This window comes from Bos taurus, chromosome 13 (assembly GCF_002263795.3).
Source record: "Bos taurus isolate L1 Dominette 01449 registration number 42190680 breed Hereford chromosome 13, ARS-UCD2.0, whole genome shotgun sequence".
Taxonomy (NCBI): domain Eukaryota; kingdom Metazoa; phylum Chordata; class Mammalia; order Artiodactyla; family Bovidae; genus Bos; species Bos taurus.
Window position 1 is genome coordinate 66,867,615 of NC_037340.1, and position 27,247 is coordinate 66,894,861.

Sequence of the window (27,247 nt, forward strand, 5' to 3'; positions counted from 1 at the left end):
GTCCATGGAATTCTCCAGGCAAGAATACTGGAGTGGGTAGCCATTCCCTTCTCCAGGGCATCTTCCCAACTCAGGGATCGAACCGGGGTCTCCTGCATTGCAGACAGATTCTTTATCATCTGAGCCACCAGGGAAGCCCAATGTATTCTGGTTGTCCATAAAAAAAAAAAAACACAAAAAACAGTTTGGATATGACATCTGGGATTTGCTTCAAAATAACGCAGGGGCTGAGTGGGGGCGTGGAGGTAACTGGGAAGGGGAGGGATGAAGCAGGGCTGGCCAAGTCCTGACTGGTGCAACTGCGTCATGGCCACATGGCCGTCAGTAGACCATTATCCATGGTAGACAGTTGAAAAATACTTAAAAGGCATCCAAACAACTGTCAGGAGAGTTTGCCTCTAGAGAGGGAAACTAGATGTCTGGTGAATGAGGATGGGGAGAATGACTTCTCAGTGTTTTGTACCACTTGGATTTTATACCATGAGTCTGTTATCCCTTTACAAACATAAACTCATTTTTAAAAAGTCACCCAATTTAAATAACAAACTTCAAAGTGAGGTCTTGATCATACTTTTCATTCAAGAAGTGCCTTTATTTCATTTCCTTCCAAAGAACAGGGGAGGTTCCATCTCCTTATTTGAGGAGAGGGAGGTGTGTGAGTTGGTGCTGCCGGCCAGTGACCGGAAAACTCGTGGATGGGTGTCGCTTCCACGTGGCCCCTGAGCGCTCACAGGACACACACAATGCACAGGCCTCTGCCCCACATGTCCCCAAGCTCTCGGGTATGGGTGTGTGTGTGGGGTGGCCTGTGAGGCAGCTGGGGCCGCAGAGGTGGTAAGCTAAGGAGTTAAGCCCTTAGAGCTGCCAGACAATGTCATTTGAAAACACCAGGTATGAAATATAAATAACAGTCGGCTGCTTTCCTTCAATCCAATTTCTGAGCAGTTGTGTGATCGATCAATTTATAAATCGATCGGCTGTCTAATCCACCTTGGCAGTCTTCTCCGCTGCCACCACCGCCGCCCTCGCCAGGGTGGGGTCGGCCCCACGACCTCGTCCTCCTCGGCAGGGGAGGGAAGGGACCTCCTCTGGCATCCACCTGCCCACCCGGGAAGGGGAGGGCTGTCACTGCAGCTCCGGGAGCAGGAGGAGCACGTTGGCTGAGTAGGGGTTCTGCTGCCTGGTGGCCCCCCGCAGCTGCACAGGGTGGAGGCTGGGGTGGGGAGGCGTGAACTCCTCCGGGCAGTAAAGTTCGTTCAGGAGGAACCAGGTAGAGTCCGGGTCGACCTTCATCAGGTGGAGGAAAACGCTGTGGAGAGATGGAAAAGGAGTGTGGGGGCATGGGGTGGGGGGTGGCTGCTGGGCTCCCCGCACCCCCAGAGGCTCTATACTGGGCTATTTGTGAAAACAACTGATAACCACATCACTTCAAACAGCAGAACAAAACCCGCTTTAGTTCTGAAAACCATTATGATGGTCCCATAGATGGTCTCCTTCTAACAGAAAGAGAGGTAAAGAGTTTCATTTCCGTTGACAGAAAAAGAAGGAAAGTAATTAGTCTGAGTGGAACCATATTGACATCAAACAAGCTCTTGGCAAAGAAAGTGGTTAAATTCTTGGCTACAAAGCAGTTTTTAGAAGAAAGGAAATGGATAGGGCCCACCTCCATTACACGGTCCTCTCCGCTCACGGGACCAGTCGGGGGCAGGGACTCCCTGTCCTGCTTGGGGACCTGAGCAACCCTCAACTCGTGGGCCTCAGGTCCTTATCTCTTCCCTCCGGCAAGCTGATGAACTCAGTAGTCGAGGCCTCTGAGAGCCATGGAATTTCGGTGGTCTGGATTCACCCACAAAGAGATCTGATCCAGTTGTTCTCCCGTGGCAGGATGGGCTAAGCCCTGCCCTGAGACCTTTAGCAGATGCCAAGTACTGGTCACGAACATACAACACAAACACAGCAGAAGGGCCCAGGCTACCCAGTGCCAGACACCCACCACAGGTGAGGTTCTTTATCTTGGTCTGAATTGTGGGGTCACAACCCTTGCCTCTTATCTGCTCACATTTCATTTCTAAACAATGCCCAGGGCCATGGCACTGGGCAACCCAGGTGTAAACTTCTTACGCTCGGCTGACTCAGCGATGCAGAGTCTGGCTTTTCAGTCTCAGGAAGGGTGAGGCCCTCCCCTAGCTGGGTGGCTCTCTTGCAGCCATCGTGCCCATCTCACACCTGACCCACCTGCACAGAGAGGGTGGCCTTCCCGACCACCTTGCCTAGGTGCTTGCTCCGACTTTTCCTTCTCAGGACACTCTTTCCAGCATTTGTCAATGGCCTATTGACTGACCATCTCCCTTCCTTATAGCACAAGCCCCTGAGGCCAGGGACGCCTGTTTGGTTCACTGATGTATCTCGGGTGTTTGGTGTCCACACGGTAAGCACTCAACCAACATTTGATTGAACAGGTTTCATGTTTAATAAGGAAGGGACTTACCATGCTGCCCACTAACGACTTCAGGTGGCATCCCTCACTGAAATAGTTGTTGTTCAATCGCTAACTCATGTCTGACTCTTTGCAACCCCATGGACTGCAGCATGCCAGGGCTCCCTGTCCCTCACCATCTCCCATAGTTTGTCCAAGTTCCTGTTCATTGCATTGGTGATGTCATCCAGCCGTCTCATCCTCTGATGCCCTGTTCTCCTTCTGCCCTCCATCTTTTTCAGCACTGGGGTCTTTTACAATCAGTTGGCTGTTTGCATCAGGTGACCAAAATATTAGAGCTGAAATAGCGATATTCTGTAAAATGACCTAAAGAAGAGGTGAATGGCTCACCACTAAGGAAGGATCCACGGATGTCACTAACGGTAGTCACGTTACCACAGACGTCACTAGCTGTGTGACTTATCTTCATCTCAGGTTCCTCATTTCTGAAAACGGGAGATACACTTCACCCAGGGCTCTGCTGGGGTTTAATTGGGAAAACACAGATCCGGCCCTACACAGGGCTGCCCGCATGGGATCCCTGTCTACCAGCTAACAGTAGACAGAATCTATCTGATGGATCACGTTTGATTCTTGATGACCATTCTGAGGAGTCTCTCCCCTACTACTGGGTGTCGGATAGGAACTTAAACAGTTGTGGCGTGCCTGCTTGGTCATGTCCAAAACGGTTGCTAACTGGCGCTAAATTCTGGCTTTTAATTTTGTTAATCTGAAAAGCCTGTGCCCTTGGGGGACGGGATTCAGGTTTTACTTCAGTGGAGCCAGTTGTGCTTCCTTCCTTGGGTATAACAGATGTGGGCTCAGGTGGCCAGGGAGGCAGGTGGAGGGGGCACTTTGATTTTCTGACCTGTCTAGTGCCTGAAGTTTTCTTTACTCAGGATAATCTTGAGTTTATAACCTCAGCAGTGGCTCCTGGAGAAGTGATTAGAATATTCTAATGCATTGTTTCCACTTCACCGCAGAAAGGAGATGGGGCCTGCGTAGGAGACAATTTTTGTTTAAAAACAAAAATATCTTTGATAATTAGAGTGGCGAGGGAAGTGATGAAAAAATGCACCAAAACTGGGAAGCAGATTTCTATTTACACGTGACACAGTTGATAGTTTTTCCTGGTGCCAAAGGCTGTTAGAATGCAAATGATTTCATTTGATTTTTTTTTTTTCTCCTCCTTCAAGAACTGGAACAATTCTTCAAGCGATAGCATGGGTGCACACTCTCAACTTCAAGGAGTATTTTGATCTGGGCGACACCCAGCCAAGTGGTGCTGCAGCCCAGTTCAGTCACCGCTCTGTTCTGCAAAGCTGAAGTTCATTTTCGGCATCCCTTTTTAACTTGCTAAATTCGGGTGTTATATTCGTTGGCAGGAAAGGAAAAGGAAGGAAACCACTCTCTCTGCCCTTCGAGAACCCTAAATAAGACACTAACGGGGAAGCAAAGGAAAAATCACGTGCAAAGTTCATCTTCTTCTAGAAGCCAGGGCCAAACTCTTGGAAGAATTATTTTGGGTCTCATTCCTGAGCTCCTAAAGTGATAGAATCCCCAGAATGGCAGGTTGGCAATGCTGGTTTCTTCTCTCTGCGTCTGGAAGCAAATTATTTTGCCTCTGTGAACCTGTTTTCCTTTTTCTCCAAAGGAAAATAATCACACTGGCCCCACCCTCCTCACAGGTTTGTTCGGAGGCTCTAAGGAGATGAGGTGCAGGAAAACACTTTGAAGTGTATGATGAAAACAACTGTTCCTTCCAGAAAGAGTGTGTGTGTCTCAGGAATAATTATCACTACCAACCCCGGCAGGACTGCCACACCATGGAAAATTCTCAGATGCTCTGAAAAGGGCAGAACATTTGTCTTTTGCTTCAGTCATAATTTCCTTCATATTGACTTGGTAGGGGTCCCAATTCTCAGCCACTGGGGTTGTAATTTTGCCCATTATTTTCAGGAAGAAATGAATGCACTGTTCTTTGCCCTCCATGTGCCTGAGGTCGCGAGCAATTACTGTGCCGTTCAACTGTGCCAGGTGCCTGGTAGGCAGAGCTGTGCTCTTTGCTTGGCAAAAGACATGCGACCTGCTGAACTCTAAACACTGACAAATTCTGAACCCAAACCCTCGCTCACTCTGAGGCCCTGGGAGCTGAGCCTGAGACCCAGGTGGTGTTGTCTGACTACTCAGAGGCCCAGCTTTGCTCCAACCTCTAGGATCACCCTGTCCCAGGCCAGGTTCCTGGCCTTTTTGGGGAGACGGGCACCCAGACAGGGAAAGGCAGAAAGCCAAAGACCCTGAAAGCATCCTTCTGCATAATCGAAAGATGAAAGACAAAGAGGAGACCTCTGCTTTGAATTGATTGGAGTAACTGCCTGGAAAATGTTCCCAATACATCTTGAGACATGGCCGGGATGGCTGGTGAACACGCCAAATGGCCAACTCCATCTTTTTTCAAGCCCAAAGAAAAATACTTTAAAAATATATATATATGTACACCATTTAACTCCTGCACAAAAATTTCTTTCTCTTTCCCCCAGGCCCAAATCGGTGGCTCCAGGGAGCACAGTTATCAAGAGATTATCTGGTCCCCAGAGTTCTGGGAGGCACTCAGCTGGGCCTCCTGCCTCCGAGTGTCCTGAGGCGAGTGATTATCTCTCAATAACCTGTAGGGCCGTGTAGCTTAAATGATAACTTGACTTTAAAAAATTTAGAACTCGCCGTTAGGCAGTTTCTAAGCAACCTCTGTTTCCATGGCAAAGAAGCCTGGTGTTTATACTGATTTTTCACTTAAAATGCGGTTTTATTGAATTTCACTTCATGCAGGCAGCCATTTCCCTGCACTTCAGCCCTATCTACAGTTGACGGGTATCAGTAAGTACCTAATAAACTCCAGACACCAAACCAACAGAAGCGACTCATTCCTTTACGATCAATATCAGGTGCTCTGAGTGACAAAGCCAGGGGTGAGGGCGCCTGGGGGGCTGGGAAACGTGCTGCTGGAATCTGATTGGCTGGGTCTGGTCCCATCCCTGTGTGGTTCACCAAATGTTTACTGGCACCTGGTCCAGCGCAGGGAGCTGTGTCAGGTGTGTGTGGGACACAAAGATGGGTGGACGAAGGCTCTGGCCTCAGGGCTCCCTGTCTGGTGGGGGAGGACAGACGGACCACAGACACCCACAGTGTGACATGAAGAGGGCCAGGCTCAGGTCACGGCTGGGCCGGAGCCGGGGAAGGACTCCTGAGGTGGGGACCCGCAAGTCTTTCCTGGACATCAGTGAGATTGCTTCTAAGCCCCTTCCAGCTCCAACATGCCCCAGAAGTTCTCAAATCTGGGGGCTGAGTCCTGGGCCTGTCCATCCCAAGTGGGGCAGAACCAAAAAGACACCCTTCTGCTGAAGACGCGAATATTATGGAGTGTGTCCTCACCATCTCCTGCTAGACCGCGCTGGCTTCAAGGGGAATTCTAGAAAACCGCCGGCCAATTGAGGCTCGGCAAAGCTAAATAAACCGTAACTGAAATTCAGTGCTCCCAGTTCTCCTGGGTGACAGGCTATTCTTTCTCTGTCAATTACTTGCTTGAGGGATCTGCTGCTCCTTGTCTCCTTCTGGATTTATAAAATGCTCTCATGAGCTGTCTGCATAAATGCCAGTGGTAAAGAACTTGTGGCTCTGAGAGGTTTATTTATTTATTTATTTGGAGCACTGAAAGAAGTTACTCAGGGCGTCTCCTTAGGGACACGACACAGGCTGTCTCAATGTGGGTGCAACTAAAGGCAACTGGAGGATAAACTCACTTGTTGGAAAGCAGGCATACTGCAAAGTGATTTTGGCTTCCCTGTGGTTCCCTTTCTGGCAGAACAGCCGCCACATTCTTCTTTTCTCCGGCCACCTCCTCTCCCATGATTCTGTACCTGCTGACTCAGTACATGCTGACGCTACAAATGAGGCTGTGCGTTTCCTTTTAAATAAACGGATGCTAAGGGTATCCACGTGTTGGAGTCAGCAAAGCAGTGGGGCGATGCTTCCATACTCGGTAATTTACTCTAATGGGTCTCGCTTCATTGGTTAACCAGTATTTCAAGCCTGTCCTTTCTTGCTATTCAATTTAGCTATCTTCCCCTGCACAGAGGCCGTTTTTTTGTTTCTAAATGTTGGAAATGGAGGATTATGACTTGGAGCAACGATTTACTCTCCAAATAAATACCACCAATTGCCTTTGCAGCTATACATACTCGTTCGACTTAACTATATTTACCTGTTCACAGCCATTCATCTATCGATCGCCAACCCGCACACTCATGCAGAGCCCGGTATTAAAAACATTTTTAAATGCAACCGGGATAGGAATTAAAACCATAAACACTAGTGAAAGCTTACGATGCTAATGCAGTCCCTAAAGTATCACAAGACAGAGTATCATAGTTGCAGTGGAATGACTCCATGGCTTTGTGCATATTTAAAAAGATATGGCACTGAGAGGCCCAATCTGTTACCGACAATTCAAAAATAAGCCAGAGCCGAGAAGGGTTTAAATCCCACTGGGGCCGGATTTAAAAGCAGTCCTTCCCATCTGGCCAGCTCTTCCGGCTCCAGGCCCCACTGACAGCCCAGATCCCATGATGGCAACGCTGCTGGGCATGGATCTCAAAGTGGCCCTGCCCGTCTGTACTTTCCGGCTGCATGCCAAGTTTCCTGGCCCTCCCTGGAAGATTCACACCCTTGCAGAAAAAGACATCTTCCTGGTAGCCTACCTGTTTTGCACCCCCTTCCCTGCCACCCTCAAACTCTTTTCCTGAACCCACGCTTGGGCACCAAGCCAGCAGCCTCCACTGATGGAGCTGTAAGAAACAGCTCTAGGAAATACTTCTGTATTTACTGCAAGGATGTTAGGAGTCATCAGTCACAAAGGTACCTAGTGTTCTTTTAAGATGACCCAGGGGGTGCATTTTCTCAGGGTTTAGTACCAAGGGGATTCCAGAGGGTTGCCTTCTAAAAGCTTTCTGTTCTGACTTCAGTGATGACTGTAAGTCGCACAGCAGGCATGTCTCCCTCTCTGCCTCCTGTGTTAGGAAGCCCAGAGCCTGCTGCAGGCTCATCTCTAGCACAGGTGAAGAGCTCCAAGTCTGTGTTTTACAAATGAACCTCAGCCCTGGCTTCACTTTGTTTCCCCTCTTCTTATTTTTCCTTTAAAAAATGTCTTCAGTTCTTATTTACCTTGTTGCATACACTTCAGTTTGTAAGATACTCAAGGTCTTTTTTGGAATAAGGAAGAAGTTTAAATAATGATAATGATTGACTTTTTACTTTGGGCTGACATTTTGTGCTATAAACTAATATACATGACTTTGCTAAATCTTTGTAATAATTTTATCATGCAGAAAAAAAAAGATATGCTTATTCTAGTCTTGTAGATGAGGAAACTGAGACTTCCAGAAGGAATTAATTTGCCCAAGGTGATACCACTGCTAAGCAGTCATGTGAGGCCAACTCTACCGTGGTCTTTACCTTTGAACTCTCAGCACAGTATCTGGCGAATAAGAGACTCTAAAGCATCTTTTGAATAAATACATATATAATAAGACAATTGAGGCCATGTCCCTGGCTACTTCACTAAGCACTGAGATTGTCAACATTCATTCCTGCTTCTTAGGTGTTCAAGACAGACCTCAGACCCTGCAAAGGGATGAAATGACCACTCTGTAGTCGGCCAAGGCTTCTGATATCTGAAATCTACTTGGTGCAGGCTGTCCAGCTACCAGGCTCGATCTCCCATCATGAGCATCATGGTTCCCGACCCAGTACGGCACATATAAGTGTGCATGCAGGCCCCACACTGGGCTTTACCACTGGGTGGTAGAATGGATGACCCTGGCAGATTATCAGTCATGTGACAACACCGAGAAAGCAGGGGAAGGATTGGTAGCATTTGATTTAATTGGTGGCACAGAGGTCCCTGCCTTCTGATCTGAAACCCAGCAACCCACTTCGTTTGTAATTTGCATGGCAGATGTCTCTTATCTCTGACACCAGGAAATCATGCCTATATCCACACAGTGAACAGCCTCAGATCTGAGTGCATTTTTAGAACAATGAGACTTGAAAAGCAGCAGTGCCTGCCAAAAGATGGATAATAGGAAAGCTAACTACTGGGTCTGGATTTGTCCACCATTAATCAAATATCAAAAGGAAAAATATTAGGAGTGCCCTCATTTCCATGCTGGGTGTAGTCTGAGAGGGAAACAGCTCGGCAGCCCAAGCTCAAACACATTGCCCACACCATTTAAGGGGGTGAGCTGCTAATTTCAAGCTCAGCTGAACTAACGGATCACCTCTGTGGCTGCTGATCCATTCAAATATAATAAGCCCACATGTGGGTAAAGAGGAGTTGGGGCTCTGACGGGGATGAAATGAACAAGCCTCTGCCAGTCTGAGTTCGTCCAGGGTTTGAGGCAGTGGCTGCATCTTTGATGGGCTGAGATCCTACTGCTAGAAAGAATGCGGGGAAGTCAGTCAGTAAATGAGCATTCAAACTTGGTCCTGGCTGCTCAAGCAAAAGTGGTAAGGGAAAGGTTTAACAACTGACATGAAAAAGACCTTTCAGGGACTTCCCTGAGGCCCAGTGGTTAAGACTCTGCACTTCCCCTGCGGTGGGCACAGGTTCTGTCCCCAGTTCAGGAACCAAGATCCCGCGTGCTTCGAGGTGCAGTCAAGATAAGTACATAAGATTTAAGAAAAAGATCCTTCTGAGGTGAATACCCCGTTTCAGATTTCAGTCAAGATGAAGCAGGCTTCCAACAAAAATACCATGCCCAAGGGTATACATGTATGTGTAACAAATACAAAACATATCATATATTTGGCAAATTATATATCTCCCCACATGGATGATTCCCTGGTGTCTCAGATGGTAAAGAGTCTGCCTATAACACAGGAGACCTTGGTTTGATCCCTGGGTCAGGAAGATCCCCTGGAGAAGGCAATGGCTACCCACTCCAGTATTCTTGCCTGGAGAATTCCATTGACAGAGGAGCCTGGTAGGCTACAGTCTATGGGGTCACAGAAGAGTCAGACATGATTGAGCGACTAATGTTTTCCACACAGGTGTGCACATACAAACAAATGTTAACTCCAGAATGGGAGCACCATGAGGGCACAGGCCTTCTCTCTCCTGCTCCCCTCTAGTTTTCATGCCTGGAACAGTGCCAGGCACGGAGTAGCTACTCAGTCAATCAGCAGCATGAATGATTGCCGAGTGGAGTCTTACACACTAATGCTAAGCATTGGCGTGACATGTCGGGAGGAAGCTGTTATCACCAAATCCGGTTTACAGGGAAAGGAGATGAGGGGCAAGGAAACGAAGCCACCTGCTCAAGGTCGCAGAGCTAGGAAGATGTGAACCTGGGTTTGCCTGCGTCCAGGACTGCAGCCCCGGGCCTGTCTACACAATGTCCAGGAGAGGTAGATGGGGGAGGCTCTCTCCCTTTCCCACCACACGCATCAAGAACCACAGCGTCCCACACCTGCCCAACCAGGAGGTGTACCAGCTGGTCACTAACTGCTGGCACCTTGCACCCCCACCTGGCACCTCAGGGTGACAGGTGGAGTTAGGACTGTGGGGGTGGAAACTGGGTGGCCTGAAAGCATTGTCCCTCCCTTGCTGGGCATGGGCTTCCAAGTTTGAAAAAACAGATATTGCCCAGTTCTAGTTCTGTTTAGCCTGAGGGTGGGAGACTGACTGGATGATGTATGCAAAAGACAGGGAACCTCAGAGGCTGCTCGGAGAGAGGCCTGAGGAGTGTGGTTTTAATGGAGCTGAACTGAACCAGGTTGAGAGCATGTACTGATTGGAAGGAAAAACACAGGAATTTGGGGGAATGCGTGCTTATCTCAGATTCCTTTCATGTAGGAGAAGGAAAAGCTCCGTGGCCAGAAAGGCACAGAACCGTGGAGGCCCACTGCATGCCGGGAGGTGCCTCAAAGGCCACTGGGGCCACTGGGGAATTGATGTCAGTTAAGTTCTCCAAGGCTGAGACGGGGGCGTGGCTGAGAGAACGTGTTACTCTGTACTCCAGTGCTTATTCTCAGGGACTGGGCCTTATTTATAGCTACTGACATGCTGACCCCTCCTCCCACACCCCAAACATGGTTTTCTCATTTGTTACCCACTGAAATCACTTAACTAGGTGAACTCTGGGAGAGTTGGTATTTTCTCTTGCACAGCCAGTTAACAGTGACACCTGGTGGTAACAAACAGCAAGATTATACCCCTACTCCTACCACCCACCCCCATGCCCCCCATCCCGCCCCCCTCCCCCCAACCAAGCTGCAAGATTTATGTTCCTCCTTACAAGGCACATTCGCTAGATAAAAGCATTAAACTGGAATGGCATCTCCGTTCTTAGCATTTATGGCCTTGGTTATATCAACCACCCCCTGATCAATTTCCATTTCTAGAGTTTACAGCCAGGATGTAAAAGCCTGCCACAAAGGCTATATTTAATATGACAAATTAAAAAAGTAAACACAGGCTTGGTCATTCTTTGGAGCCAGGAAGAGCAAACAGGAGGAAGGAAAAATCCAACCGTGAATACACGCAAAGGGGAACTCGCCTCGAGCTGCTGAGTCTGCCTCCATCCCCACACGAGGCAGGCCACCCTGCCGAGGTCTCACCGAACCCCCACCTGCCAGACCTACAGACACAGCTGCTCCTCCATCTCCTTTCTGCGTTGGGGTGGGGGTGGGCTCAGAGCAGCCACCTGCCCTCCCAGGTATCCTCACCAGCCCTACCACAGCCCAGCCAGTCACCTGCCCGGTGCCAGGAAGTCACTGCCCTGGAGGGAGCTGGGGCGTCTCTGAACGGCTCTAGTCTGTACTAGTTCTCTTGAATACGGAGCTGAGACTGGAGTTTTTGTAACCCTCTGGTTACAGAACTCCCTTATGGGCGCTGGCAAAGAACACACCACCTTTACTTCTCCCCCAAGTGGGTAGGGGTGTCACTGACAGTTGTTGGGGCGGAACACTGAGGGGCAGGAGTGGAAGCAGGGGGCTGGGGTGAGGCTTCTGCAGGGGATCGTAAAGAGATGAGGGTGCCTGGCCTGGCAGCTTGGAGGTAAGGAGAAGCAGACAGTGTTAAGAGAGATATCGCAAGTTAGATAGACAGGCTTCACTTCTGGAACGGATGCGGCGTGTGAAGGAAAGAGGAGAATTAAGGACAAACAACAGGATGGATGTGCAGCCATTTGCTGAGCTGGGGCCTGTGTCTCACTCAGGGGACCTCGTTCGTTAGTCCCTGGAGGTCTGACTGCTTTCATACTCACTGGCCCACCCTTCTCCCTGCTTTGCTCTGCAATCAGACTCACAAAGGGACCAGGTTGCCTATTGTCTCACGCTTCTTCTCCCATTTAGAGAGCTTATTAATTTCTGAATCAAGATGCCAAATCAGCTCCGGATCAAGGACAACACAGGTATTTTTTTCCTCTGACTTCAAAATAAGTTTGCAGATGATGCGTTCGTGAAGCAATCAACCTTGTACTTCCTCCCCGCCTGGCCCGCCCGGCAGAAGGAGGTCATCTGACTCAACCCTGAGTGGAATGCGGTGGAGCAAACAAAAGGCACCTCTATCAGGCTGGCAGCAACCTCCTCCTTCCCCACCCGCCTCCTCCTGAGGCACCTGGAATTCCAACTCAAGAGTCAGCAAGGTCCAGTTTGGGTTTGATTGCTTTCAGTGGCAAAAAAAAAAAAAAGAAAATTAGAAATGAAAAGATAATGAATTGTGAATATTAGCCTGTTTGATGGGTCTGAATTGGAAGGACAGCTATGGGGAGGGTGGAGGAAAAGTAGAATGAGATGGGAGATGAGAAAAACCAGACCTTTCAGACTCTCGATTGTAGCAGACACCCAGAAGAATCTGCTTCCAGATGGATCCATCATGTTCGTGAGTTGTACTTTAAATCAGAGCACAATTAGCTTCAGGGACTCTGCCTGGGGGAGGACGATTTTCATCTTTAAGGAACGAGAATGTCTGGGGACAAGAAGCTGGTTGAGATGCACCCCTGCGCTCGAGAAACCATGACTGATTCTGGGCCTAGAGGATGTGACAGGAAAGGGACAGAAAGAAAAAAGGGAACTGGGGAAATCAAGAGCAGAAAACTGGAAAGGATAATAAATCAATTTGAAGAGATATTTCCATCACTCCCAGAGAGTGCAAGGTTTGTAAGGGAGCAAGTGGGCTTTCCTCACTCTCAGACAGAGAGCAGCCTTCCAGCCCTTCAGGGAGTGAGGCGACACTGAGCCCACCAAGGAAGATTAGGGGCACATTTCCAGAAACTGATGGAGTGGGAGGGGCTGTTTCTTTGCCTGGGGAGGTGGAACTGTAAGGCCCAGGGCAGCAGGCAGTGCCAGGCAGACCGGCCAGCTTTCACCTCCGCTGCAAACATCCAAAGATGGCAGTTCCAGGGCGCAGGCTGCTGCCGGCTAGAAGGAGGGCTTGGGAGAGGAGGGTCAGGGTGCACTGTGGGTCTCAAGTCGGGGGAAGGCTGCTGTGCTCAGTTTTAGCTTTTGCTGAATATTCCTTAGGACTCTCGGAACCAGACATAGGTTCTTCTGTTGAAGGCAGTAGAGCTATTCTTCAATAAGCAAATCTTTTAGAAATGAGAATCACATAATTTCAGAGTTGAAAAGGCCCTTTAAATCATTAGTCTAGGGGTTTTGAATAATTCTTGGTTCACAGACTCCTATTATATATCAGATGAATGATGTAGACTCCATCTAGAGAAAGACATGTACGTGTCTGCTTGCACACACACACACACAATGCTGCATACGATTTGTGAGGGTCTGTGGCACCTGAAGACCATTCAGACATTCTGTGGAGCCAAGGTCTGGTAGATCAATAACGCAATGCTTTTGCTTTGCGAGTGGGGGAGCTGAGAGAGAGGCGCCAGGGAGGAGAGCTAGACGCCAATCACCCTCTGCCTGCTCCCCTCCAGGACACTGTCTTTATGCTTCTGGCCCCTTTGGGACTGTTGCTGATGCTGCAGCAGAGGAAAAGGTTACTTTCCAAGAGAAAGGCGTCTAGTCAAAATGCCATCTCTGGATGTTGGCACAGTTAAAGAACCCATCTTAACCTGGCGAGGAGAGAGAGAAGAGAAAGGAGCAGAGATGCCTCCACTCTGCTCACCATTAGCAAATCATCCATAATTTAGGACAAACGTAAAAGAGATGCGGGTGATCAAGCAGACGTACCTCCTGGCCGCCTCTTGTAATTTCACGGGCTGTTTGGCACTGAGGTAAATCAAGCAGGCATCCGCCACTTTACTCAGGTCACCCTCACCTGCAGAGAGGAAAAACAAAACAAGCGTTGGCCCTCAGACTTCATCAGGGATGAGCAGTAACCCACTGCTGTTGCATGAAACTGGAACAGCTCGGCAAGATGCATGGGCTCTATACTCCATCCCCAAGTCCAAAAACACAGCAAGGTAAACGGATAAATGAGGCCAAAGTGAGATGGAAGGATGTGCACAGGAAGGGAGATGAGGGAAGCAGGGCCAAGTAAAGAGGGCAACAGAGCGGGTGAGACAGAGAGGATGGGGTGTGGGTCCAGGCGAAACGGGCTGGTGCCTACCGAGGTCCAGTCTCTCACAGAGGGGGCCCAGGCCCTGTAAGACGGCCAGCTGCAACTTGAAGGCCAGCGTGTGGGAGTAAACTGGTCCAGCTCTGGCACTGACGGGAGCCTGGCTGACTAAAGAGCCAGCCAGCTTTGGCAAGACATCTTTGCAGAACCGGCTCCTTAGAAAATCGCCACACTTGCCTCCCAGGGTACGCAAAACCTGCGGAAACAGTCCCTAATCCGGTGACTGAACATCGCTAAGGCAGCAAGAGCGTTTAAGAGAATGTTTGGTAATTCAATTTCATCTCAGTCTCTGCTTGGAAAAAAAAAATAGAATTATTGCTGTTAATTCCTTGCCCACGGTTTGTGATTCTGACAGTTATGAATTCGGAGGTCTCTGTTCCCGAGGCATGGCTGCTTCTATCCATAAATACAGATTATGTGGAGAATAATTCAAAGGAATCTTGGGTTGGATGAATAATATGGTTAATACCTGGATTTTCCTTCCTTTTTTGTTAAAAAAAAAACCAAGAGCTTAAAGCAGTTCACATAGATCATCTCTCGAATCTTCCTAACAGCCCTTGAAGGAAAGACTTGTGCTTTTTAACTCTGAAAGAGTTGGCTGAACACACACAAACAGGCCCAGGAGCCCAGGCCCAGCTCAGCTGCTGCCATGTGCAGGTGTCGGGAGGGCAGTGACTGGCCGAGGTCCTTGGCTGGGTCTGGGCAGGGACCCTGGTGGGCAGAGCTGAGTCAGAGTTCCTTCTGTTCCGTGGCACAATCTCTTATGTACATCATCCTCATTCCAACTTTCACAACAGGCAGTCTCTTTGCATGTCTCGTTTTAAACTTTCTCTAGCAGAACATATTGAAACGTTTTGCCCCACTGCACAGGACTGAGTGTACAGGATAATAAGAATTTCTTTAAAAATTGGTAAGCAAGGCATATCCAGCACAGACAGCATTTGCTGACTTTGTAGAGAACGAGGCACTTATTTCAGCGCCCTCAGCTGGGCTGCACAAGGCCTGACGGAGCTCAAGGGTCACCAATGGGTCTGGCAGTGGGAAAGCAGCCTCAGTTACAGTGCATACACCTTTATATTTTTTTCCACACTTGCTGTCATTTCAGATAACCTATTAATTTTCTTAAAGGAAACAACACAGCTGAGTACAATTTGAGCAAGACCTCCTTCCTCCTCCCTTCCCCTAACTTCTCTTCTTCCCTCTCTCTCTCTCTCCCCACCCCGCCCCACCACCAACACATCTGTGTGTCACCTTGCACATTTTGCTTTTGAAAATACATTAACAATTTTGTATGTTATCAATGTAAGCTTGCATTTTGGTCCAGTATATGTTAAAGAATCTTACAGAAACACAATATACTTCTGCCAAGTATATCAGTTGCATCCCTGGCTTCATTTTATATCCCTACACATCTTTTTTTCTTTGCCTTATCTTGCTCACTCACTTCTAATTTATGTTAGCTTGCCATGGTAAATGTATCTCTGTAAGCTGCCTTAAGTGCTTTTTAGAACAAGGAAGGATATAAATAAATAAGCCAAAATATGTGTGCTAACATAAGCCAAACTAACTCAGGGAGAATAATACCATGCATACACAGAGGGCTTTTACCTTTTTGAAGCATTTCATCAAATAGTCCCATTTTATCCTTGACAACAACTATGAGAAAGGTGGGCTGGGTGGCCGCAAGCTTTGTCCAGAGCTGCTCAGCTGGACAGAGGATGCCCACTGCTAGACTGCAGACCCTCGGCCTCTTCACCTTGACTCTTTGTGCCATGCACAGAGGTGGGCATGAGCTCACAGACTCAGGTCCTATCACTGACTATCTGGGTCTTTACTGCTGTGTGAGGGCTTTCTCTAGCTGTGCTGAGTGGGGGCCTACCCTCTCGTTGCGGAGTGTGGGCTTCTCACTGTGGTGGCTTCTCCTGTTGTGCAGCCTGGGCCCAGACTGTGGGTTTAGTAGTTGTGGCACAAGGGCTTAGCTGCCCTGAGGTATGTGGGATCTTCCGGGACCAGGAATTGAACCTGTGTCTCCTGTACTGGCAGGCGGATTCTTAACCACTGGACTACCAGGGAAGTCCCTAGCTGTGTGATCTTGAGAAAGTTCCTTAATATCTCTGGGCTTGTTTCCTGCTCTGTCAAAGATGGGGATGTTAGTATCTTCCTTGCAAGGGTGTTGTAAGATGAGCTCACACATGGAGAACTGCCAAGCATGCTGCCTGGGGCACAGGAGGTGCTCAGTGGATACTGGTGGCCCTTTCATCTACTAGCTCACTCATTCTGCTTCAAATTCAAAAGGAAACTGACTTTCATTTCTTTTTCTCTGTGCTTTTCTTATTTTTCTGTACTTTCTTCAAGGTATAGTAGGTCACATCAGATAAAAAGAGAACCAATCCCCCCAAAACACTGCTGAGCTTTCAGCTTACATCTCCCCATCCCTATGACTGATGGCAGTGGGGCTCTGGTGAGGTACCTTGAAGGCTCTGAGCACCGCCAGGGGGTCATCGTTGGTGAGTCGGTGTACGAGCGAGGGCCATGCCCGATGAGCCAAGGGAAGCAGCTGGTTCTTGTGGGACTGCAGAACAACCACGCACAGATCCAGCACGTTCAGGACCTGAAAGGGAAGAGGACATGATTGCAGCAGACCATAAAGGCTTGAAACCAAATATCTGCAATCAAGTCGCCACTTGAAAAGAATAAAACTTAGACACTCATTAAGTCAAATAAGTATTCATGAGTTCCTGACTACATGTCAACCACTGGTGAGGTATACTGGGTGGTAGCACACAGGGACAAAATATGTGTGTTCATAATACACGTGTTTCCTTGCCTTCATGAGGGGCTTATGGTCAACTGCGGAAAGACCCAAGGTCTCAGACCTTAGCTAAGACAAATAAACGGATGAATGATCGCCAATTGTGACGAGTGCTACGAAGGACAAAATCAAGGGAGAAATGCAAAGACACTAAAGGGAGGGATCTACACCATACAAGCTGCCGGGAGGGCTGCTGGGCTGGCTTCCTCCTCTGTCAAAAGTGGGGATGTCAGTATCTTCCTTGCAAGGTTGCTGTAAGGAGATAAGCAAGGCAGAAACAAGGTAGTAACTTCCACAAGGAGGCATAAAGGATGAGCAGGAGCTAGTCACATAAAGAGTGGAAGGGGTGGGACTTCCCTGGTGGTCCAGTGGCTAAGGCTTGGCACTCCCAATGCAGGGTTGCTTGGGTTTGATGCCTGGTCAGGAAACTAGATCTCACATGATACAACAAAGATCTCGTGTGCAGCAACTAAGACCCTGTACACCCAAATAAATGAATAAATAAAATTAAAAAGAAACTAGAGCAGGGCAGCATGGAGCATGACAGAGGAGGGTAAGATGGGGCTGGACCATGAAGGCATCACGTTAAGACTTTTTTTATCTGGTACTAAATGTGGTGGGGAGCCAGGGGAATGTTCAGGAACGTGACATGATACAATTCATGTTTTAAAAAGGTCACTCTGGCTGCTGAGTGGAGAGGGGACTTGAAGGGGGAGTGAGAAGAAGTGAGGAGGCCCTGGAGGAAGCCAAGACATATGTCCACTTGGGTGGCGTGGGGGTGGAGTCACGCAGCCACACGCTGGAGACAGAGGCAGGGATGTGAAGCGTTTGAGATCTGTTTTGGAGATGAAATGGCTTAAATTGCTGAAGGACTTGCTCTTTGTGGAGGTGAAGAAAAGTATTAAAACGAGCTGCTTGGATTCAGGCTTAGCAACTGAACAGATGCAGGTGCAGCTTTACGAGACAGGAACAGGGGAGGGGGAGGAAACTGGGAGAGGGGAGGGAGATCGGGTTCTGTGACCTCTAAGCAGAGAGGTCAAGTAGGCAGCTGGGACACCAGTAGACCTCAGAAGAGAGGTCTGGGATAGCCTAGATGTCAATTGGTTTTTTTACCTTTCCTGAAAACATGTCTCCTGATCTCTCACGTCTCAAAGTTCACTGAAGATAGACGGCCTGCTCAGGGTCACAGGCAGCGGTCACCATGATGACCAGGGCGGGCTTTCCCCCAGCACAGAGGTGAGGGTGCGTATGTGAGTTAGGAAGACAGAGTGAGGTCTGCAGGAAACGCAGATTGGATGCCTAGTGTGTGCTGGTCATAGGAAGACTGGAATAGAAACAGAACAAAATAGGCCCTGCCCTTGAGGGCTGAATAGTTAGGGGAAGAAGAGAAACCTCAGGAGAGAAGGGTAGTACTCAGGGGGAAATGGCTTTGGGATTGCTGACTGGCTTTGGATTTGTGTTCTGTCACTAACTGGGCAAGTTACACCATACTTCATTGACTCAAAGATGCATGTTTTCCCCCTTTTGCCTGGAATGTTCTTCCTCTCCCTTTTTCCCCTGCAGGGCTGGTTCCTTCTCAGCCTTTAAGCTTAAACATCACCAACAACCTGGTCTAAATCAGAACGTAAGCTCCCTCTTATTCAACAGGCCGTGGGAGAGTAGGTTTCCAAACACGTTTACTACAGGGGTGAATTTTCTATCATAGAACCTCTTACTACCTTCACAGCATTTCCTCCATGTACATGTGTGTATCTGTGCATCACCTCTTTCCCCTTGAGAGACAGAAATTTCCATGAAGACAGAGATCATGTCTGCTTCACTTCCTTCTACACACCCTCTGTCTGATCTGTAGCAGTCCTCAGTAAGTACTGAGCGAATAAGTGAATGAGTATAAATGCCACACCTGATGCTGTTTTTTACTTATAGCCAACAACTCAGTGAGGCAGGTCATCATCATGTCTACTTTACAGATGAAGCAGAACATGCTCAAAAAGGTGATGTGGCTAGTGAGGGGCAGAGCCAGGATTTGAACTCGGGTATGCCGATCTGACTCCAGTGCTGACGTTCTCCATAGCTACAGTGTTTACATGGCAACTGGGCTTCCCTTGTGTCTCAGCTGGTAGAGAATCCGCCTGCAATGTGGGAGACCTAGGTTCAATTCCTGGGCTGGGAAGATCCCCTGGAGATGGGAAAAGCTACCCAGTCCAGTATTCTGCCCTGGAGAATTCCATGGACTGTATAGCCCATGGGATCACAAAGAGTCTGATATGACTGAGTGACTTTCACTTTCATACATGGCTGCTACAAAGTGTCCAGAAGAGGGAAGACACTTTGTTAATGTATCAACCAGACACCACTAACAAAAGGCACCTGAAAAATGACTCCTGAATGGAACAGAAAATACTAAGAAGTATCTCTGGGAAGACTAAACAAGTCCACAAAACCCAGATGCTGAAGTTTGAAGTAATCTGTGGACCAGGGTTTTCCAGCCCACTGCCCCTGGTCAGGGCGAAGTGCCCTAGTCACTATCAGTAATTCATGGAGGCGGCTGTGTTCCTCACTCCTGCTTGGGGGTGGGCAGGAGCGGGTCAGGCTGTACTTTCCTTTGGGTGTCAGATCTGCCCCCAGGTGATCTGAAAACTGTGTCTCCCATGCTCACCCTGCCCCCATGCCCCCAGCCTATTATCAGAATCACTACTGTATAGTTTAAGTCCTTGCTGATGGGGAGGAAACTGCTGCTTCAGAAACTGCCAGCAAGTGAGGATGTAAGATTAAGAAAAGTGTTGATGCTCGGCCTAGGATGAGAATGGAAGCGGAAACAGAGATAAGGGCTACAGTCAGGCTTGGAAGAACGACCACTTTAAAGTATTAAAACCTGTGTCCCACATTAAGTCAGCACAGAAAATGATATCCTTCCCAAAGCTTATGACTTCCCTCCCCGCCGCCCTTGGAGATGCGATGACTCTCTGAAACTTTGTGCTTTTTAATTCCATCAAGGGGACTCAGCTCCCTTTTGGCATCTGGGTCGATACAGAAAGAATAAGATGGCATCCCACAGATAAATTCCTCCTGGGGCCTTCTCTCGGCCACCACACATGCACCGGAGATAAGGGTGGCTCCTGCTCACCCTGCAGTCACTGCCCGCAGACCAAACCTCATCCCGCTGCTCTGTGAACACAGGGGTAGGGCTGCACACTGACCTTCAAGCGCATTTTCAGGCTTTTATCTGACATCAAGTGGACGCAGCGCTCCATCACATCCGTGGCTATTTGGATCTGCACTGGCAGTGGTGGCTCCACGTGGGGACCGGTGTCATCCCCCTCCACTTCGGGAGGGTCTGACTGCTCCTCTGGAAAAAAAGGATACCTGGGGGCAGTGTTTCCTGAGAGATGCCGCACCTCAACTTAACCTCCCAATCTCAGATCTGGAGTAAGATTTTAGAGGGAAAATGTCGAGGAACTGATCCCAAGAAAACCATGTAAAAAAGGTGGGTCAAGCTCTGAGTCAAGATATTCACCAAAATACTACCTCTAACAGCTAGGGAAACCCTCCATGTCCACTGTAGGGGGATGGTTATATAAACCATGGTATGATCCATAAAATGAACCGCATGTTATGAAGGCCTGAAAATTTGTGTTTATCAAGGGCTTTAAGGACAAGGGAAAATGCTTATGAAATAACATTGTGTTAAAAAGAGAAAAGCAGGATACAAAATTGCATACACAGTGTGAGTACTATTATATAAAGTTTTATATAAAGACAGGAGGAAGTACAAAATATTAACAGAGATGAGGTCACGAGATAAGGATTTTTATTTTTTCCCTACACCATTAGCCTTTTCTAAGTTGCCATTCATAAATATTTAAAATAAAAACATAAGAGGGCAAGGTTCTAATTGGGAGCCCTGAGGCTGGGCAGTTCCCTGGTGGGCCTCTGGCCCTTTATTCTCTTTCCTCTCCTTTTGACTAAGGGGGTACGTGTCTGTCTTCTCTACCAGCCTGGAAGCTCTTTGGAGGGCCAAGATCAAGCCTTGTACCTCCTGGTATGAGGGATAACACCAGGGCAGCTTGATGCAACATACAGTGATGGGGTTTGGTCAGAGGACTAGTCTTGCCTCCTCATCCTACGAGCAGCTCCTCTCACCCCATGTTACCTCACTTGACAAAAATGGGGATAAAGCATTGGCTTGTTGAGAGAATTAAATGAGATGAATGTCACCAGTTATTTGCTTTCACCGCCTGGAGTGCTACATTGCATGAGATAAGTGTAAGTTTGTAAATTAAAACAAAAAACACTTGAGTAGCGTGAAACCCAGGCCAAAATGCCTTCCCTGAAATTCTTCCTCCCTCTGCTTATAGCCTCTAGCCTCCTCCCCAATCCTCAATATCAGCTGTGCTCATTTACACGGAGCTGAGCATTGCTCCCCTAACTTTCTTCCATTTCAGTTTCCTCTGCTGGAAAAACAGAATCTTAAGAGTCCACATCTGTCTCTAACAATGCTGAAAAGATAAAGGAAAATGTGTTTATAGGATGCTTGGATTTCCTGGTGAGAGGCTTCAGATACCCAAGGTGCGTTTATGGCTAAAACAAAAAAACCCATGTCAAACCACTATCAATCTAAACATTCCTTATAATGCCAAGTGTGTGGTGTGTACTTGATGAATGATAACGATAAGAACAACAAGGCTGTGCTCTGCTTCTAGAGGAGGACTGGTTGTTTGAAATTCACCTACTGTGGAATGCTATTTGAGAGCTGCAGATTCTTGCTATTGGAAGAAAAATTTGATTCATTCATTCCGCTCCCGGCAAACATCAACTAGAACCAGAAGCTCCTAATCATGAAAGAATGGATTCAGGGACGATGCTAGAATTTCAAACAGGAATTGGCAATCTGGATTACCAGGGATCAAGATGCCTCTCCTTCATGGTTTCTAGGCTTGGTTAAGGGGTGCAGTTTACAAGGATTGGGTTGGCTCCAGAAACAAAATGGAGAAGAAAAAGCTGGATGGATTTCTGATTAGAAAATTCTGTTTCTGGAGAGAAAAACAACTCAGCTCTGCATAAATTGTTTCTTGGTTGTGATGCTCCCCTGCTATTTAGAAGGAATTTGTTGTAGTTTGCTGCATTGAACTACTATTTCCTGTTATCCTGAAAAAGTATTGGCTTCAGTTCACCAGAGCCTCAGAGTAGAGACTGCCAAAAAAAAAGAGAGAGAAATCTGCTCAACTCCAACCTAACAAACTAATTTGGGACTCAGTTCGATTTAGGATAGTTCTGAGACCACCAAGCTCATTATGACTTGGCATTTTATGTTTGCAGAGGAGATTCTAATAATTTATTAATCCTTCCGTGACCTGAAGCTCCAGATTGAGCTTGTGAATAAAACAACAGGCCAAAGCTTCAACTAGCCTAAACTCCCTTCTTTATCATATCAGTTGGTAAGAAAAACACTGGAATCTCCTCCTACCAATAAATAAAATAAATGGACAAAGCGTATGAAAAGATAATGGGCGTAAGGAAAAAAAAAAACTGTTAGGAAAGATGCATGCAGAAAGATGTTTGACCTTTCTAGTGATCCAAGACATGCAAAGTGAAATAATCAGAACCAGTTTGATTCAGCGAGGAGTAAAACTGGTGATAGTCGTTGTTGGCAAGGCTGTGGTGAAACCAGTATTAATCCTGTACTGCTAAGGGGAAGGCGTAAATTGACACAACCTTTCTGGAAGGCAATTTGGCAGGCGTAAAATAATGTTCATATCCTTGACCTAGAAATCCCACTTCTGGGATTTATAAAGAAATATGCAAAAGGAAGGAAAAGGTCACATGCACAGAATCATACACTGAAGCACTGTTTATCAGAGTGAAAAGCTAGAAGCAACCTAAACTTCCCACAGGGGAATGGATGCTTAGGAGCAGCTATTAAAACATTAATTATGAAAACTCCATAGCAACATGAAGAGCTCCTTCTTATATAACTAAATGCAAAAGGGGTATCATACATTTCAACTGTGGCTGCAATCAAATAAAAACAGGCCTGCAACAGAAAAGGATGGAAAAAAGACAGCACACAAAGTGAGGATGCCTACGTCAGCATGGTGGGCTTATGAATGACACTTCTTATTTCCAAACTGTCTATAACGATGTTTCATTTTTTTACAATAATCTACTTCAAAAAGAAAACAAACAAACAAACAAAACAGTTGAAGCCAAAATAAATGATAGTTACCGTCTTCATTATCAAGATCTGAGACATTCCCAGCTGCCACATCCTTTTCCTTGAGGTAGTTCAGCACGAACTGCTCGATGTCTTCGGCTGTGGTGGGGTTCTCAAGGCCTTTCTCAAGACTTGCTGGTCTCTGGTTCAAAGGACTTCCCTCTTCCCCTACGCTTTGCTCCTGGAGTTGCCCGAGATGACCCGCGTCTGGGAACCACTGAACTGTAAATAAAGTGTTATAAAGATCACCTTGGTCATTGACGATAGGCATTAGTACCTTCTAACTAGAATAAGCTCTTTGCTATGGCCCGTGTGGCCACCACAGGATCCAGTCTCTACCTCTCTCCAATCTTCTCTTCTAACCACTCCTGGCTGCCTGTTCACTGACCGTCTTCTGGTTCCTCCAGTCTGTCAGATGTCCTCCCGCCTGTGAACTTCCGCACATGCTGTTCTCATTGTCTGGAATACTTTCACCCCTATGTCACATCTGGTTAATTCCAACTCACTTTTAGTATCTTAATACAAATACACCTCACCCAGTAAAGCCATCCCTTGACTCCCGTACCCCATCCCAACTTCAGTCTCTTGTATGCTATATTAGATATGTTCTTTTCACGTCTAATGTTCTTTCATTTCAACTCATCAGCATCTGCAGTTACTGTATTTACTTTGTATGTCTTGTTTAGTGCCTGAATCTCCCATTAGACATTGTGCTCCAGTGATTACCCCTGCAAAGTCAGTCTGCCCAGCATGGAGTGGATGCTCAAAACACACGCTGAATGAATAAATACACTAGACTGAAGGACAGCTACAAGAGACAAAATTCTGAGTGCAGACTACATTGCTCATCAGCACAAGAGAGGTTCAGCAGAGCCTTGAGAACTAACAAGGCTCACACAGGTATTTGATACAAAATGCTTCAGAAGGCTGGCATTTTCTCTCCAAAGCTTTTCCTTCTTCAGTGATCCTCTAATACTTCTGATGTGTCACCACGGAATAAGCTTCAAACAGTACCGAATCTGGTTTTCAAACTGTGCCTTGAGGAGCCCTAGGGCTCTGCAGAAACGTCTCAGGGTCACAAGAGGAAGGGCACCCACAGACAGCAGGTTAAAGGGTGGGAACAGGGTTTCTACACTTTCTGTGGCCAGCACTGCTCTAGTTTTAACTCTTTTTATATATTGGGGTCCCCCAGGGCTTCAGTTCAAAATGGCAGTTAATACTTAAAGAACAAAACAATAAGAAAGCCCTGTAGCCTGAATTTTTGTCCTCCTTTTGCAGACAGCAGGGGAAAGTCTCTGATAACCTTTGGCACCTGCTAATCTCCTTTCTGCTTCCCTGGTGGCTCAGCGGTAAAGAATCCACCTGCCAAAGGAGGAGACGTGGGTTCAATCCCTGGGTCAGGAAGATTCCCTGGAGAAGGAAATGGCAACCCACTCCAGTATTCTTGCCTGGGACATTCCATGGACAGAGGAGCCTAGCAGGTTGCAGTCCATGGGGTCACAAAGAGTCAGACACAACTTAGCAACTAAGACAACAGCAGCAACAATCTCCTTTCTATCAAGGAGTATCTGCAAAGAGTCACAGCAGTAGCAGATGGGCTATGCCTGGGCCAGGCAACTGGGAGTGGCAGAGAGTGAATGCTGGACATGAGAACCCCTGGTTCAGTATTTGAAGGTTCCTACATGAAGGGATCGATTATGCCAGTGCTTCACTGCCCAGACATAAACCTGTCCTTATTGTACTCTGAGGGACTGCAGTCCCAATGGGTTAAAGCCAGTACCCAGCATTTACACTGCTGAAAGCAGACACGCTGCGAAGATTATTTTCTAGATTTAAGGCTACTGCCAGACATTAAAAAGTCTTTGCTCACAAATGGCTTTTAAACATATGAAAAGAAGCTCAACCTCACTCTTAATGCAAATTAAACTATAATAAGGTGCAATTTTTCTCCTACTGGATTAGCAAAGATCAAAAAGCTAAGGTAATATACAGGGTGGGTGGGGGGTGGCAAAATTGCTGCTCTCTTATACTGCTGATGGAAGTTTAAATTGGTGTAACCTCTTTACAGAGCAATTTGAAACTGTATCTCTCTGTGAAAGACTCAAATGTAACACTCTCTAAGCCAGCAATTGTCTTAGGAATTTACCCTATAGATACACTTAGACATGTTCAAAATGACCTACAAAGATACTCACTGCAGCATTTTTTGGGGGGAACAAAAAGATCAGAACAAACAAAATGTCCACCAAGAAAGGACTGCTTAAATCATGGTGCAGCCGTGCAACAGAACACTATGCGGCCATCAAAACAATACAGCAGCTCCGTGTGTGCATGTGGCACGTTCTTCGGGGGCCAAGGTGTGTGGCATGGATGCTTTCTCATTTTTCAAAGAGACTCAATTTTTTGTTGTTGTTGCTGTTACAAATAATCAGCCAACCAGTAGCTGGTGCTAAGCAGTAATTTAACTGACAGTTCTTGCCTTCACTATGGAACCTTATGGCTTTTTAGTCAATGAGTGTGAAACGCTGTGCTTATAGTAACTCGGTTTCCTAAAAGGCATACCGGGTTCTTTTAAAACCTTTCGGAAGTTCCCTGAGACCACACTTCCACTCCCGTCTTAAGAGAATGTGACCATCAATTAGAAGAAAGAAAGCCAGCAGACAGTGCTACTTTGCTTCATGCGGGGCTGATCCCCACATGTGCGTTCCCCACAGAACTGCTTACCATCCAAAATGCAAGTGTTGTCTGGGTTATTTTGAAACTTCTGGAATAGCTATCCCCACTTTGGCAGCTTTTCCTAGAATGTTATCAAGTCAAGCTTTTGCCATCCTCATTATCCTTTCTACAATTTAAGGAAAGGGTGCTATACAGGATCCCTCCTTTAGAAATGATCAAAGACACTGGCAATCCAAGGCAATTCCATTTTCAAGGCCCAAAATGAGATATCTCCTGAGAGAATATATATATATAAGTAATTCCATAGACAGAGGAGCCTGGCAGGTTACAGTCCATGAGGTTGCAAAGATTCAGACGTGACTGAGTGACTAACACACTTTGGCCTTTCTCGATGGCTAAAGCGGATCAAGAATCCATCAGCAGTGCAGGAAATACAGGAAGAAGAGGGTTCGATCCCTGGGTCCAAAAGATCGCCTAGAGGAGAAAATGGTGACCCATTCCAATATTCTTGCCTGAGTAATCCCATGGACAGAGGAGCATGGTGGGCTACAGTCCAAAGGGTCACAAAGAGTTCGACACAACTGAGCAGGCACAACTACCATGAGTGTGTGTATGCTGCACAGCATGTGAGATCTTAGTTCTTCAACCAGGGATCAAACCCGAAACCCCTGCACTGGATGCATGGAGTCTTAACTGCTGGACTCTCAGGGAAGTCCCCGAGGATATTTTTAATAGGTTTTTTCTTAATATATTTTTTAAAACTCAAATTAAGACATAGTAGAGTTCTCCAATGGTACCCCACTCCAGTACTCTTGCCTGGAAAATCCCATGGATGGAGGAGCCTGGTGGGCTGCAGTCCATGGGGTCGAAAAGAGTCGGACACGACTGAGCGACTTCACTTTCACTTTTCACTTTCATGCATTGGAGAAGGAAATGGCAACCCACTCCAGTATTCTTGCCTGCAGAATCCCAGGGACGGGGGAGCCTAGTGGGCTGCCGTCTATGGGGTTGCACAGAGTCGGACACGACTGAAGCGACTTAGCAGCAGCAGCAGCAGCAGCAGCAGAGTTCTCCAAAGCACTACGGGCAGGAGTCTAGGCCCTGGAATATTTGGGCCATGGAAGCCATTCATAATCTAAAATCTATAAACAGTCAGCAAGTGTTAGCTGCACTTCCACAAGGGCAGGGACCACCAGGTTCTCCTTGGTCATGGCTGCTATCCCAGTGACTAGCCCAGGACACAGGCTTCTTCGTGGTTGCAAAATATAACCCCTACTCCTTCCTTTGGTCTACAAGGCCTGTGGGATTCACATTTACCCACCCTTTCAATTTCATCTGGTGTCACTCTCTCCACAGTGACCCCTCTCCCATTCTCCAAAGACCCCAAGCCCTTTCTTCCCTCCAGGCCTTTGCATCTGCTATTTGCTTGGCCTG

At 47.3% G+C, this 27,247-nt stretch overlaps 1 protein-coding gene across 3 annotated transcripts in view; it reads right to left on the reverse strand.

Annotated features, from left to right (window-relative positions):
- Nucleotides 1–568: 568 nt before the first annotated feature.
- Nucleotides 569–27,247, reverse strand: part of TTI1 (TELO2 interacting protein 1) — a 41,354-nt gene continuing 14,675 nt past the window's right edge. For 2 of the 3 annotated variants that reach the window (XM_005214793.5, XM_005214792.5), the window contains 6 exons: nucleotides 23,150–23,359; nucleotides 20,124–20,272; nucleotides 16,582–16,722; nucleotides 14,103–14,307; nucleotides 13,724–13,811; nucleotides 569–1,309 (listed from right to left, as the gene is read on the reverse strand). In XM_005214793.5, coding sequence (XP_005214850.2) covers nucleotides 1,126–1,309; nucleotides 13,724–13,811; nucleotides 14,103–14,307; nucleotides 16,582–16,722; nucleotides 20,124–20,272; nucleotides 23,150–23,359 — 977 coding nt within the window. In that variant the 3' untranslated portion in view covers nucleotides 569–1,125. 3 annotated transcript variants of the gene reach the window in all.